Source organism: Bombus fervidus, chromosome 6 (assembly GCF_041682495.2).
Source record: "Bombus fervidus isolate BK054 chromosome 6, iyBomFerv1, whole genome shotgun sequence".
Classification (NCBI taxonomy): Eukaryota; Metazoa; Arthropoda; class Insecta; order Hymenoptera; family Apidae; genus Bombus; species Bombus fervidus.
In genome coordinates, this window is record NC_091522.1 from 9,345,544 (window position 1) to 9,362,580 (window position 17,037).

At 28.4% G+C, this 17,037-nt stretch overlaps 1 protein-coding gene across 5 annotated transcripts in view; it reads left to right on the top strand.

Moving 5' to 3' along the window:
- The first annotated feature begins 721 nt into the window (after positions 1–721).
- Positions 722–17,037, top strand: part of Cnc (NFE2 like bZIP transcription factor cap-n-collar) — a 112,411-nt gene continuing 96,095 nt past the window's right edge. The window contains exon 1 of one of the 5 annotated variants that reach the window (XM_072004932.1): positions 722–837. In XM_072004932.1, the coding sequence (XP_071861033.1) occupies positions 748–837 (90 nt within the window). In that variant the 5' untranslated portion in view covers positions 722–747. Of the gene's footprint in view, positions 838–2,307; positions 3,656–11,384; positions 11,558–15,307; positions 15,703–17,037 lie in introns of those variants that run through there. The other 4 variants (XM_072004931.1, XM_072004933.1, XM_072004934.1 and 1 more) reach the window with 4 other exon arrangements.

Sequence of the window (17,037 nt, forward strand, 5' to 3'; positions counted from 1 at the left end):
TGTTACTTGTTTCTAAAAGTTTTATAATACGTGTATAATAATGTACACATATAATATCAAATGATATTAAATAATAAAAATTCCATTATATTCTGCCAAAATCTTTATTTTTCTGGTACTGTATTACATTAAGTGTAATGCTTGTTAATATTACTATGTTGAAAAGTAAGTAATGAAAACTTAATAAATAGTGAATAATTGAACATTAAATGAGTTTCTAGTGATTAAACACGTGGAACCGTTATTTAGTATGCATAGCTACTGAATATATATTTCAAATCTACATCTTGGTGCCAATCAAGTGCGCCGGCGTATCAGTACATCGGATACGGAAACATCGATGTAACGGAACGATGTGTTTGCTGTCCGCGCCATGTTCAAATAGCGCGGTTGTAACTCATAGTGACGTAGCCCAAGAAAAATTCCAATTATCTCATACTGAGACGACAGACGGTTGCTTTTGCGTTGATTCTAATAACTGCATCATTGCGAGAAGGAAAATTTTGTTACAGAAATACTTGTCATTGAGTTTTAACTGATACGTGGCTTAAAATACGAAAGTTCGCAACATATCTTCGAAGAAGTATTTATTACAGTGGCAGAGTGCTTTTCGAAATTAAGTGACGTAATGTATTTAACTTCCATGCGGGTAATTACCAGTAAAACGTCTCCACCCTGTGTTTCCCAGTGTTCAAGTGACTTCTTTTAAAACAATATACGTTTCAAAATTAAGAAGTAAATAGAGACATGCTTCAAACAGATGATTTACCGCGTATGACACCATTGTCACCCGGCAACAATGTAATAGTTCTGAAGTTAGCAGAATTTATCAACAAGGTAAATACTAAATGTATGAAAATTTGTAATGTTCATATATGTGTAATCTGTCAGTGTATATACATACATTTTTACATATATACATATACTTATTCACACACTTGCATGTGAATGCTTCCATACATGTCCACGTACTTGCTTGATCACTCATGAACTTGTATTAACAGTTTAAATATGGCAACTACGCACAGTGTGTACCAACATGACCGTAAGCGAAGTTCCTTTAATTTGATTTCATACGATTGCATTCCCTCTCTTTCTTTCACAGTCATACGCGTAAATACACATTCTCTCTCTCTCTCCCTCTCTCTCCCTCTCTCTCCCTCTCTCACCCTCTCTCACCCTCTCTCCCTCTCTCTGTTCCTCTCGCACCTAAAAATAATAAATACTAATGTATTAACAAATTACAAGTTTCTAAAAGAACTTTCTTTTACACTTACAAATTGTATTTACATTTATCACAATACAAAATTATTTATATAGGAATTTAGACGGACATGATTGATCGAATTATCGACAAATATTTTAGTTTTCTATGAAAACTACGAAGAAAGATACCTTAGTTGTCATTTTGCTATACTTCAACTATTAATCTAATTTGCAAATTATATAGTTTTTATTAACATATTAATGGTAGGAAATATGTAAATTTATATTATTATTGCTATTCAAGTAGGATTAGTCAATATCATTATCCATTTAAACAATGTGATTTTATAATAAGTAACGGAATAAATTCAAATGATAGAAAAATAACTATAAATATAATTATTAATACAGAAAAGAACGAAAGCATTCGTAATTATACATATGTGTAAATATAATTTCGAAAAGTTTCATTATGTATACTCTGAAATCGGAATAATCCTATATCAATAGAGCAATAGTGAAAAATGTATTATATCTGTGCATATGCAAATGGTGTTAACGAAACCGTTACGTAATGAGTGCAAACTTCCATGCAATAGAAAAACTGGTGAAAATGCAATGAAATAATAACATCGTTATATAAGTAAGTATAATATGCTGCAGTTTAATAAAGCATCGATAATTCGTTTCGAAAATCAAAATATCTTTGCTGACCATTACATTCATCTTCTGCTTAATTTCGGTATTTAATTAAACTATACATTATATTAACAATATTATAAATGAACTTTTGTAACTTTTATGTTTATCTACTTTATAAATTACGCTGTAAATAACCTCGAATGAATTAATACCACGTGTATTTGTATATTAATTTGTAATCTTCATTGCATCATCAAACAGTATCACGGTATTCCAATGGCCATTAGCATTTGAAACAAAGAAATTAATATTCCGTATAGTGGAATAAGAAATAGAGTACGTCAGAAATTTAAATCCAATGAGGACAGTTTAATGACAAACGGATTGGTCGTTTATGGAAACATATAGGGAGAAGCATAGACTTGGTGCGGCCCTGAGAAACGACGTTGCCGAAGTGAATGCTGAGTCACATATCGCGAACGATCTCTCCCAGGAAGGTGTGCTAGTTCGTTTCTCTGTGAAATGCACTGTATTGCATTAGTATAACGTTATTACTATTAGAATTATAACATCATTAAACCAAAATGATTTAAGTAAGGAGGTACTTGGCGCTTGTCGCGGGCCTCGAATATTTAATGGAAACGAATTTAAGGTAGCTTTAGGCCCGGTAGTTCGTGTATCTGTCAGTTTCTACAATTAAATCGAAGTTCTTACTTTTTACTGGGACTGCAACGGTGTGTCAGTGAAAATGAAGTGTTAGTATTAATTCAAAAAAGTATTGCCTTGAATTGTCAAACGAAATTCGAGGCATGCGTAGGACGTGCGCGACGTGTACCGAAGTTTGACGTGGTTAGTGTGTGTTTTGAGGTTATTTTTGTGTTCGTGTAACTGACCTATACTTGTTTAAAGAGAGCTCCGAATCTTTATTTTCATTCTGACAGTCTGTCGAATAAGTTCCTTCAGCAAGAACTTTGAAAATCATTTTTCCTAATCTAATTTAAATTCTGTATTGGTCATACTGAAGAAAAAAAACAAAAGTTTAAAGAGTGGTGTTTGATAACATTGATAATAATTAAGGACACGATTTTGGATTCCCTATCATAAAGTAGTGGATAAAATTTTATTCATAGTCAGCGTATTATATCTGTGAATAGTCATGCAAACGTTATTAAATATTCAGACTGATCCAAGACATTAACAAAACAACGCTTCAACATGAACATTTGTTTCTTTGTGATAACTTGCCTCAAAACGTGCCAAGCCATTGTGACAATAAGCTGAATTAATTCGGATTATAAATAAATCTGTCAATTGGAAATAATTTGAATATCAAAAACACAAAATGTTGTGTATAAAGAAATTATACCACGAGGAACTATTCCAATTAGCACTGCTACTTTCCTTATTAAGACTAGACCCAGAATCCTACCTTGGTTTGGATATTCAAACCATAGGTGTAGGTTCGTTAGATCTAAACAATGGGTCTAGGTGGCATACCGATGTTCATACAATAGTTCATCGTCCTATCTTTGTTCACCCAAAAAACCTAGATTCTATGCTTTTAAATTATGAGAGAGATTTATTTGAAGACTTAAATTCATTAGGAAGATACAATAGAATAAATTCTGGTTTAAATGACATCCATGCATATCTGTTAAACACTGAGGAATCTGGAAGAGATGTTGATATAGCAGGACCTAGTATATCATTTTCTACAGACCTAACTAGGAATATAACATCACCTGACCCATCAAATTCTTCGCAAAGTCCTGACGAACCAGCTAATACGGCAGAACTTACTCAAGAGGTATTTTTTTTCCTTGTATTTGTTAATGTAAATTTTGGGTTTAACTTTAATTTGACCGTTACTTTACTTTTATCATTATTATTATAATTAATTCAGATGTAGAAGATACTAATGCGAGTACTAAAATTATTGGATAATTTTACATATGTTTGATATACATAAATTGTACTTTTTCTTTTAATGCAACAAAGTAATTGTAATACTGAAGCGAAGCATTTAATTCAAGATTTATTTGTTTTTATATGACAGTATTCATTACTTCTAAATTATAAATTTATAATACAAAATATTTATACCAGAGAATTTCCTCTTTCTATCTTAAAATTATAAAGTGTATAATCTTCTAACAATTCTTTTAATTAAACATTTTTTTTATGTAACTGAGAAAATATTTTATAGTTCAGTATATGTACATAAGTTGTTTACTTTTAATTTCATTATTTTTATTTTACATTTATTTTAAATGTACGATAATATTAATAAATTAATAATAACTTAATAATAACTTATTAATATTACCATGCATTTAAATTAAAAGTAAAATAAAAATAATACAACATTTTTAAAATACTTAAACATTATTTTACGTAATGAAAATATTTAATTAATTATTCATCACTTGTTTACAAATTATGTCTCCTTGATAATATTTTATATTATCGCAATAAAAAACAAAATTTAGTTAAAAGACGCAACTTAATAACAGCATGCCGTGTCAGTGATCGTATTGTCAAAAATACATTATCACGTGTCCTTGAGTCCTTGCAATGACCTGCAGCGGTCAAAAATTTTGCAATATTTTTAGTTATGTCGACCGAAGGCTTCAGTATATTCATATTTCCGATAATATTCATTTATTTTTAACTTCATAACGTTTTCTTTATATTCTATATTTATTTTCTTTCTATATTGATACTACTGAAAATTTTATATTTACTAGAAAATATAAAAATTAAATTTTTTTATTTTTAAATTTGTTTAGAATAAATCAATCACTGTTGTTATCGTGTATTTGAGATTTTGTATACATAAAGAATATTGCCTATGTGTTAGTATCACCGACCGAATACTATTGAGATTCTCATTTCGCATTGAGGTACTATTCAAATTATGAGAGTATTTCCATGTATTACCTGATATATATGCACAAAAAATTTCAAGTAATTTAAATAACTTTGTTCCGTTTAATTATATGTAAAGCATGTTCAAAAGTAATAATTTAAATTTGAAGTCAGTAAAACAAAGACGAAACGTTTTATTCATATTTAAATTCAATATTAACATTTAGTTTATTGATATTTATAAAAAGAAACATATAATATTAATTAATAAAACTAATTAAATAAAATACACAAGTTAACCAGGTTATTTTATGTTATTTTAGTTATATTTTAGCAATTTTTCTATCGGTTTCACATAAGTAGTATTTACCTATAACATTTTCTTAGCAATACCCTTGAATATCCAGGTCACCCATATCAGTTAACTAGGTTAATTAATTGCGTTTCTATTTTTTAATCCAGTATTTAGACGTGTATCGCATACTTTTAGAATATCTTCAAGGAATTTTTTTTTATAAAGTATAGTTTGAAAATCACATTTGAGGAAAATTAAATACATATATATCTCAATAAAAATAATGCTTTTAAAATTAATAAATTTTATATAAATTTAAAAATAATACCGCGATAAACATTTTAAAATTATGAATTGGAAAATTAAGAAAACTCAGCTTGCAAAATAACTAATTATTATATTATCTAAATGTAAATGTTCTGAACTATACATCATGTATATGTCCGTAAATCGATTAGGTATTCTCTGATTAGATAAATATACGTATATGTGTATTGTAAATTGCTTACGTACTGCATACTGTTTGTGTATACTTCCTTCTGCAGACAACCTTTGTCATTGGATCATACGATTTAATTAAGTATCAATTTATTTCATTCCATTCCAATTCTAACTGTTACATAACATGAAAAACGACAAATATTTTCTATAGAAGTAAAAATTTTGTACACAAAGAGGGCTATTAAATTCCAAGACGTATTTTGTTACTTTTACATATACTATGTGTAATTTTCAATTATATATTACACGTGAAAAAGCATCTTATCGTAAGAAGAAAGAAATGCTTAATTGTGGAGATTTTAGTTTTACATATCACTTTTTAAAATTCGTTTAAAATTATAAATAACAGATACAAAGAATACGTTGATTAGTATAAAAATCAAAATAATATTTTCTGATATACATATATAAGAAACTCTTCTCATTTATTTTATCAATTGATCACTAACTCAATGAACTTAAAGATTCGTAGAATGTCACAGATTTAGATATCGATGCCCTACGCTTCTCTTTTACAAAGACTTTTCGTTTTCCTGGAAACTTAACATTTTCGTTAGTACAGTAATTAAATATTTTGATCACGGTAATTCAACTTTCTTTAATCGGTGAATTTGGTTTTTAATCATGAATTATAAATATTGTGGTTATAAGCACATGTGACTTGTCGGTGATCGCAGACCTCTTTTTATCGCATGGCACTGCATCATCAAAATTTCCTGCGAATTCTCGTACAACGGCCTCGATTGCAAAAATAATTGTGTGGAAATACACGAATATAAACGCGTTTCTGGTCGGTTTCGTGAAAAAAGAGGCGAAAATGCCAGATGCGACCTCGATTCGTTGAAAATTGACGAAAAAAGCTTTTCGAAACGTGCTTTTTTCTTTTTCGGAATCTAGTAAATATTCTTGCTTGAAATAACAACGTATAAATATATTCTATGATTTATTTAGTGTTTATCATCAATAAAAGAAAGAATTAAGAATTTATTGATAACAAAATAAAAATTCTATTAAAACTTAATTCTTGGAATATAATTTTCCTTTTACTTGTTTGCTGTGGACATATTTCTATCTATATACTAATATTAAACAATATCATAATATTTTTTGAAAATATAATATATTTTGGAAATATTCTCATTAATAAAATACATATTTATTTTATTGAAGAATAGCGTCGCACATATTGTACCGATAAATTGACCAGCCATCTGGTTCAATCTGATAGAATCAAAGCGTATTATTTAACAGATTTAATTATCATCTATTATCAAAGGATACACATGTATTGCCTTTTTGCGCAGTAAGAAACAATGTTCGTTTATACAAACATTGCATTGTGCCAATTGCCTAAATTTCTCTGGCAATTGGTTGATGATATTTTATAAAGAGAATGAGCATATCGTATTTCTTCTTCTACTCAATTATTATTACTTATAAACGCGAAAAACAAAAGTAATGTACAACATAAAAAAGATACTATATTGTAATTGTATAACAATAATCAACATTTGATTTAAAACAAACAACTATTTAATTTTAGAAATTGTAATAAAATAAATTATTATATAAATATATATATAAGAATATTATTAATAGATTCAAGTAAAATATGAATATTATTTGATAATAGGAAGGGTCAATTGTTATTAGTCCAATGTTCGTTGAACAAAGGATTTTATAAAGTACTCTTTATCTTGTATGCTACCATTACTCATAATTTCTTTCTTCTTCTGTCATGTATTTATAATTGGCATTCTGCCGCATCCACTTGCGTTTTCTCTATTGCGCTGTATCCCAAGTTGTACATGCGCGCCTTTGCTTTACTATATGTGGAGCAAAAGAGAAATCAGATAAGTTGCAACTATATTTGTAAAATATCTCTAAAAAAATATGAGTTTCGCAAACGCTTTACATCGCTTATCTGTATAACCTTAGCACGATCAACTGGACATTACATATTGTTTGTTAAAATTCAAGTATCTGTTCATTGTCAACTGCTACATATTCATATTAAGAACGAGAATGATATACATACATAGTAACTTCGCCACGTTGACATTTATTGCCGCTTACATCAGTGAAAATGAATTCTATTATTCATTATGTAGCTACTTATGTTAACTAGTAGTTAAAGGTTTAAGCGCTTTATATACTTTGTTTGTCCCAACCTCGCAGTTTCTGTTTTTTAATAAAAAATGAAATTTTTCAATAAAGTTTAGGGTTGAATAGATTTTGAATGTTAGAATTAGTTATGTATATTCCTCTTAATAGAACAGCCTATATAAAAGGTATAAATATATGTAAATAATCTTTTAATTTATATTTATAATATATTTATTGGTAGTTTATTTAATGGTACGACAATTAAAATCTAGATTTCAATAAATTCAAATCATTTAGAAACTACAAGTGTTTTCTATTTATAAATAAGACGATATTTATATATCGTCTTATCGTTTAGGTCACTCACATTTGTTATTATTTTGTGTTTATCTTTCATTTATTGTACTCATGTTACGCATAAGGAAGTACACAGGTTAGCAATATCGGTGTGTGATTAAATTATTAAAATTTTTTTATTGATTATATTCGATCTATAAAAAGTTTGTTTCCTCTAGAGTAATATCTCGCAAAATATTTTATAAGCACGTATTGCAAAAATATTTAAATTTAACTTTCTTTCTTCTTTAACCTTCATTTTTGGGTATAATTAATTATAGTGTTAATGCTACATATACGTATGTATGTATAAAACAAATATTCAATGTTCGTGACAATCATGGTAAAACCCTCTTAGTGTGAAAACATCGTTGGCGGAGTTGATGTCATCAAGTTTTCATTCCTCGAATTAACCCATTTGTGTTCAGTTGATAAAATAAACAGCGAGTGAAAATAAACGTAGGAATAAAACTACTGTTAAACTACTACTAAATAGGTTTATTGTTTCATAATAGAAAGAAGTACAATTAATTGGCCAGATTTCGTCGACTAAGGCGTGTCGTGGATTCAAATATATATTCAATTAGATGAAATAAAATTGTAATTTACGTCAGTTTGTTTGACTTTTATTTTTATCTCATTGACCTGTAGACCGAATGAAACTTTAAAAATATAAGAACACAGTTGTGGAGATCAAAAATAGTTCAAAGAACGCAATAAGATATACATGTTAATTAATAATGGTTTTATTGTCGGTGATGTTCTTTGATTTAATATATACAGATACTGAGTTTAATTTATTCTCTGTCTTATATTTAACTAAAATTTTAATTACGACTTTGCAAAAGTCAAACAAAATTTCATACATCTTCTAAGGGATGATTTCTTCAAGTATTTAAGATATTTGTTCGTTTTCTCCTTGCCGCTTTCGTGTCAAACTTGAACCACATTCTAGTTGAAATCGTTGCACTCATTACAATCAAACTCTTATTTGCAAAATTTCTCTTAGCGTTGCTCGTTTAACTATGGCAGAAAACTTTGACGCTCTGGCGAATCGCTTTTTCCGCTAATGATTTTCTTTTTTTCTTTTCTCAAAAAATTACTAATTACATTCTAACATTTGTATAAGAAGCTTATAATTTTCTGCTACTCGCTACTGTTCGGTGTGTGAAAATTCACACCCGTATCGTTGTTTGTAATGTGTCTTATAAAAGTAACGATAACGGCTTCCTTTTTTGCATAAAAATACAACTATGCATCTTTTTACGCTCGCAATCATGTTTTGGATTAAAATTTAAGCAATATTAGGAAAATATATTTAACTAAACATAGTTAAGATATTTTATCATGCATAACATGAGGAATCTGTGCTTGAAATATTTTTCACCTCTTATCCATAATGAATGCTTAAGTATTAAATACATTATAATATATTGAATTGTTATTAAGTATTAAAATAATAAGAAGTTTGCAAATACTTTCGTTTAGCTTATTTTTGTACGTAATTATATTCGGACACAACGTAGTCTGCCTTCAATTTTCTATGATAGACCTCACAATGAATGTCTAGCAGCTTATCTTCTTTACTATTTAATGGCAGTGAAACGTAGCTAGGTATATAATACCTAATTGTTTAAGTAGCAATGCGTATGTCCTTGTTTCAACGATGAATCTTTTCCTTCACTTCTTTCTGTAATAATATTTCTTTAACAGCGCATACATTTTCATATTTGTCCTCGAAATTCAATAGGATTAAGATATTAAGCATTCTCGTAAACCTCCTTCGTAGCTGTCTCGCATCTAATTTCTGTTTCCCTCTTAAAATTTTCGATTTTTATTATGTATTTTAATTCCTAGAAGTATTAACCGTTTAATTGTATAATTGTTCAAGCAGAAGAAATTTTCACTGATGCCTTGTTTAGTTTTATATTTATATCTTTCTTTTTAACAGTCGTTCTGAATGATGTTTATTTTTTGCCTTCGATAAGACAAACTTAAATTCAGTTACGTCTGTTTTTTGACGTTTTAATATCTATTTACGACAATCGCTTTCACAATATTGCGTTATATTTGAAGTAGAGATAGTCTGATATGCCTTAATATGATAGAACAGTTGATAACTCGGAGAGAATTATCTTATACATATATTCGTAAGTGGAAAATTGTCCCTTTTTAATGTAAGCTCTCTTAATGTTGTTTTGAAACTAGTTCAGTTTAAAGGAAAAATACAAATAACGACTTTTTCATAGTCTACTCAAACTTAAGGTATTTTTTAACATTAAAAAGATACGATTGGTTCTAAAATGGCTGACGAAAAGTAATAATTTCAATACATGATACGAACTGAAGATATGTATTAATTGAGAACCTAATCATTATCTTGCTATATCTCCTCAAGGTTATCACGTGGTCAAATAAATGTTAGTTTCGTTTATTCTTTTTAATTTCACGCATCGTTGGTCAAAAATACGATCTCTTACATTTTCTCAGATATTTAATTGTTTGCATCTATATTCAATATGTTTGTACTTCTTTTACACGAAAAAAATTAACCACGAGATTTAATTCTTATACTTATGAATTAAATTCTTATTAAAAACATGCTGCCGATTTGGGTAGCACTTACGACATACACGTTGATAGAAAGCTATTTAATTTTTATCTCTTCTTGAATAGTATATATGTATATGTAATAAAATATACTTTTAAAGAATGTAACAAAGAGACTATATTCAAAGTTCAAGGAGACTATGTTATATAATGATTTTCTTAGTGAATTGATTTAGTTATCAACAGGAAAGATATAATGAATGAAATATATGAAATTCTTATTTGCACTTGCGAACAGCAGAATTGTACGCTTATAATTCTTGATTTTATTTTCTTGATATATCGGAAGAAGTATTTGCTATAGAAATATATTGATAAACATTCAGCATAAAATTACTAATTGCTGAAAAATACTTTATACATTTAACTGCAATACTCGTATCATTTATATTTTACTCGTAGAAGGAAAACTAAGCTGATTCATGATATGTAGATTATCTCTAGAACGTCATTTCATTTCCATTAGATTGTTGTGATACATATCAGAATCGTAAATGCAATATAAAAAGTATTTACTGAAACATATATATTATACATATGACCTTGCCCATTTATCGTTATATAGAGTTCAGTTGCAGATTTTATTCGTTATATTTTCTGTATAGAAACAGTGTTTATTGACTTGTAAAGAAGATTTTAAAATACTTTATCAGGCGAAAAGATTTTTCGTTCGCGTCACAGAAATAGTAATCCATAAATTTTCATAAATCAGCATAGTAAAGATATGCAAATGATAACCCTGCTGACCCGATATGGTTGAAGAACAAAGGTATACACCTTTTCTCGCACGTATTCACCAGTTGAAATCCCGGTTGGATATCTTCTAGTGCGACTCGTGTTGTTCCCGAGATAAGATTTAGGTTAGCCGTTGTGTATATGTGTCTTTCTACGTAAATTTACTAAATTGGAGTTACTTCCGGTTAATTGGCACATAAGATGGCGCGAAGGAAGAAAAAGCAGCCGCGAATGATATCTGTCTTTGTACATGATGATGTAGGTTTCACACTTTGCTTAATCGTATATTAAATGTTTTCTTGTGAAAAGTGTTGTAAGTTATAATGCTTACTGTATGAAAAAAATAAAATCATATTTTACACAATAATTTGTTTGACATAATTATTTCAATTTATACAATAATTTGTTTGAAATACTTATCTTGAAGATTACACTCGTAATTGTTGTATTATTTGATATTTGTATGTACAATAAATAAAAATCAGTGAATAATTCATCATATACGAAGTATAAATAATGAAATTTTAACATTATTTCACAAAATTTAAATAGTATATGTAACAAATAAAATATATAATTAATTTATAATAGATAAAACTATTTTATACAATATACATTATATATATTTTTTGTAGTGAGAAACTACAATAATAAACTAAACTAATAAATAACATATTAACAATGTACATATAACATTAACACATAGAATTTTATTCTTATATTTAGAGTACCTACCTAGTAAAAAAATTTGTATTGTTTTGTTTCTGTTTCAGGTATGTACTATTAATCCAACTTCGTTTGGTAATGAATATTATTTAAACATTTTCAATATCCTTCTACTCTTCTGTGTGATAAAACTGAGTCTTTTAGAATTTGTTAAGAAAACGTTCTGTTGATTTATCGTACCAACATTTTTGGTAAGTTTTTCATATATCGAATGTCGGATTACTACGATGAACCTCATGTATAGCATATGAGATTAAAGAGTATCACCTCATTTGTTATTTTCATCGTTAAATCTCCGATTAATATTTATTATTTTAACATGAAAACATATATTAGATACATAGCAAGCAATAGTACACTCTTATGAATCAGAAAAACGAAATAAGTAACATTGCAAAATGGTCACGGTACATTCGTGACATTTTAATTTTAACGTGCAAACATTTAGCAGTTTTAGTTATGTATTACGTTTCAGAGTTTAAAAATTAATGATAGAAAAAAATGCATGAGTGTTAACTAAAAATACAAGAAATTGTGATTATTTGCAATTCTTCAGTTTGTTTGGGAAAAGTGTTTTAAAAAGATTTCAGCCAAGGTTAACAAGATCGAAACCAGTCACAACAGCCTTTGCAAAAATAACTACATTCTGTGCTTTACAACGTCCGTTCTTTCGAGTGCAATGTTCTTGTAACCTTCGCAAATTGTACCCACGCATATTTGGCCTCAAACTCGTGGTATCTTGATTCTATGCTTTTTTCTCTTTTTTCAATTATACATTCAAACAAATTATAGAAGGTAAAAAGTTCTGAAAACTGCTTATAGAAGATTATAATTATTCTAGCTATATATATTTATATATTTTTTTAAATTATTATATTGATATAAATTTATATTTGACAATATAATTTATAAACATTGCATCTCTGTTATCCTGTTTTGTCAACAGTACTTTTTCTTTATCGATAGATCGAAGTAATCGATCAGTTGATACAAGTGGTATCTTTATTACCATTTATCGGTTAAATCGTTTCGTTAAATCCAAATGATTTATCTATATTTACTGTAAAAACTTATTTATCGATGACAATTTTTAGTGTTATTATTTTACATTTTGTTAATTAAATATACTTATACTTAACTTATACATATTACACTTAACTTATTCATTTGTTGGTCACTGTCATACATTTTAGCTTTGTTTTCTTATAAAAGAATTATCAAACTTTAATCGAAAAGTTCAGTAATTTTGTTAATATTGTGATATAAAATAAAAGAGTGAACTATTTCTGATTGAGAGAAAATGTAATACATATTTTATTTTTATGCTATGCAATGTAAGTATGTATAAAAATATATATGCATTTTTAACTAATATAACATTCATACTTTTCTTTTAAGGATATCAATAACATTTGTTTAAATTGCTTCTAAATTAGCATCTGTTATTGTAATACTTTATAACATGCATTATATTCGAAAACAATGAAACCTACGGATGGTACAGTAAATTACTTTACCTACTCTGATATATTAAAATATTGCACATGTCTCAGATATTTATATATTTAAGAACAATGTCACATTGTTTTATACACTATATTTCAAGCGTTACCTAAATAGTAATATTTCATTGTACTTCCCCTCTAATAATAGATTTTCATACATCTAAATGGATGCAATTTAAGATATCTTAATATTATTTTTAGAACATTGGACACATAGTACGTTTAATATTATCTTTAGCCGAAAATTACTGTATAATTAGATAGTACCCACTTTAGGTACATAATAAGCGTACATAATTACAATGCTAATTATACAACAAATTTGCTTAAACTAAAAAATAATAATAATTGTCATTATTAATAGATGTGCATGTGTTACTCTACACATAGGTCAGTGGAACGTATATTTTCTTAAATAATATCTTTTATAAACTCGGGAAAAATTTAAAGAAATTTAAATACAATTGAATTCCACAAAAATTACGTAAAACTGCATTATTGTAATTATTTTTTAATTAAACATTATTTAAAAAAATTAAACGAAGGTAGTTGTACTTCTTAAAAGAATTTAATTCCTAAATAATTTTCACAAGAATCTTCTGAGAGTATTAAGATCTTAATACAGTAAGTTACATAATCTTATATACTGCGTGCCTAGTCATCTTTTCTAAAGAGCGACAAACACGTGCAATTATACCAGAAAATGTATGCCTTCTCCGAAAATTATAATTTTCATTCTTGGATCACAGACTTCGATACGATATCGTCTTATAAGACATTGGGAAACCTTGAACCTAAGACACCTGACCGCGTGTTGGAAACTGAAACACGCACAATAACTTGATATGTTGATTAATCTTCCTATTCATCATAACTACACATACTGTTCTGAAAGTCTACCGCCAATTTTCTCTCACTCTGTGGTTATTTTCCCAGCCACGGCTCACTTGTGATTTCTGATGATAATTATCGATATAACGCTAGCGCGTGACGTAACTTGACGCCATTCGCAAAGTAGTATACAGTAGTGTACAAATACTTGTTTCTTTGTGCGATATGAAATATCATATAGTTGGATGTTAGTTCCAAATAGTTATAAATTTGCAAAACTTCCACCGTAAACAGATAGCTTTACAAATTGTATGTATAATCTTAGAAATTTCGTATATAAACATGCAAACGTTGCAAATTTCGTAATCAATTATGCATTACAAACTTTATACTTATATTACTTTTACTACAAACTGATAATTGCACTTCGGATATCTATACAGATTCATTCCTCTCCTTTTTTTTTTTTTTTTTTTTTTTTTTTTAGATGCTTAAGGTAGACGTTGATTTCGCTTTCTGATCGCAAATATTATAATAAGTGCTGCACTTTGAACATTTTATATACATATTTTTACATATTGCATGCATTCTTGTGTCTTTACACGTTCCACACAGATAAAAATCGACTAATAATAAATACAGATTTCATAAAGATTTTTTAGGCTAACAGAGCCGAGTAATTAACGATTCTTTTGGTCAATTCTTATCACAGCGTTTCGTGAACCAATGACAGTGTTAGCTATGCGTTAATATAGGTAGTCCTATAATATAAAACTTTCTCTCGTATCAAAGTCCGGAAACAATAATCGACAGTGGACTTAAGACCAGAAACAGTATGATTTTCGCTCGCGGCGAAATTCAACCAGTTCGTGGTATGGGTAGGAGCACTCCAATGCCTATCCGGTACTGGTCGTTATCTCCTCACATGCACAGACCAATCTGTCGTAATCGTTGTCTTCATTCTGGTCGTCGTCGTCATCAAAGTCATTCTCCTGGGTAGTATCGTCGTCGATGTCACTACTAGATCGATACTATCGAGAATTCGAACGTTTTCAATAAGGTTCGATGTTGTTTTCGGAGTGTCTTTCGGGCGACTCTATTAGCATTGGTCGTTGATTTCACAGTAAATTGATTTCGTGAAGTGTTCGAGTGAAAACTGTGAGATTCGACGAAACGCAACCTAAAATAGCGGTGACGTTCTGCATGCAGTGAAACATAAGTGCGGTGTGTAGACCGAAAACGAAGTTTTTATCAGAGTTTTCACAGTGATTTATCTTTTAAGTAAGATTTACTTTTTTTTAACTGTACGGAATATTTAACTCGATCAAAATGTCTAAGGTGGTAAGTTGAAGAAAACCTAAATTTAAAAAAAGAAAAAAAAGGAGGAGTCTAAGTCTAGAATTGCTTATACTTTTTATTAAATTTTGATTACTGCATTTACATCATTTTTTTAAAGTAAATTTGTAAAATAAATTTATTATTCCAAGCAAACCATTTGGTCTTTCGATTCGTTTCGTTTCGATTTTCGAAAGTTGTCAAGTATGTTTTTTTTTTTTTTTTTTAATACCTCTAAGTTTATAAATTTAAAAACATCAATATAAAAAAAAATTTAACCGGTACGATTCAAAGTCCTTTTATTAGCTACGTGGGATACAGAAATATAAAAATATCATTTTTACCATAGTTATTAAACGAAGGTACTTAGGTACCACATAACATATCATAACCTTACTTTCGGATGTTGATAGAGAAATATTAAGGAGAACAATTAGCTTCGATCTTCGATAGATTTATCGCTAAGACTATTTAAATATCTGTAGCTTAATGTATAGTAAACTCGTAATAGTAAGGCCGTTCAATATCAGGAAAGCAATGTACTTCAAAAGTACTGAAAAGCAAAGGTCAGATATTGAAAAGTGAAATATTCCAGAATGTTATGGGAACCCTCTAGCGGCGATTACCGAAAGCATCTTTATTTTACATAGAGTTAAACTTAAAATCATTTATTTGATGGAATACAATAAAAATTCTGTTCCTCTGTTTCATTCTCTTGAATGAATTTTCAACTTAAATTTAGTGTTTTTAATTTGTTTTAATAACTTAATATTTAGTTAATTCTCCTAGTCGCTATAACTTTAATGGTATTGTACATATTATTAAGGTATAAAATTGTGTTTCTTTATAGTATCGCAAATGAAGAAGTAAAGCAAATAATGTTTTAACTTATTCCTTTTCAAGATTTTTTTATTTCCCTTATCTTCCAGTAAATTAATTTCAAAGAAATTAATTTGTTGCGTAGATTCGCTCTTGGAAATAAACATCATTTCTGATTTTAAATTCCCTTTTGCCATTGATATATAACTTGATCAAAAATCATTCCCCATGGTTTTTCGGGCATTTTGAATAGCCGAACAAAAAAAAAAAAAAAATATTTGGAACAAAAAGTGACCAGCTTTCAATCGACTACAGATCGTGATATTGAAAATTAAAAAAAAAAAGATTTTACTTCGATGAAAAGGACACCTCTACTTTTTTGTTTTGTAGAAATCTTTTTTAAGGAAAACCGTAGAAATAAACAATTACTATATTGTCTTTTCTTATCTTTCGTACAATAAGTATTACGACATTAAAGTTACAGTATCTTTTAAACTAATCATTCTTCCACACAAGTACCGT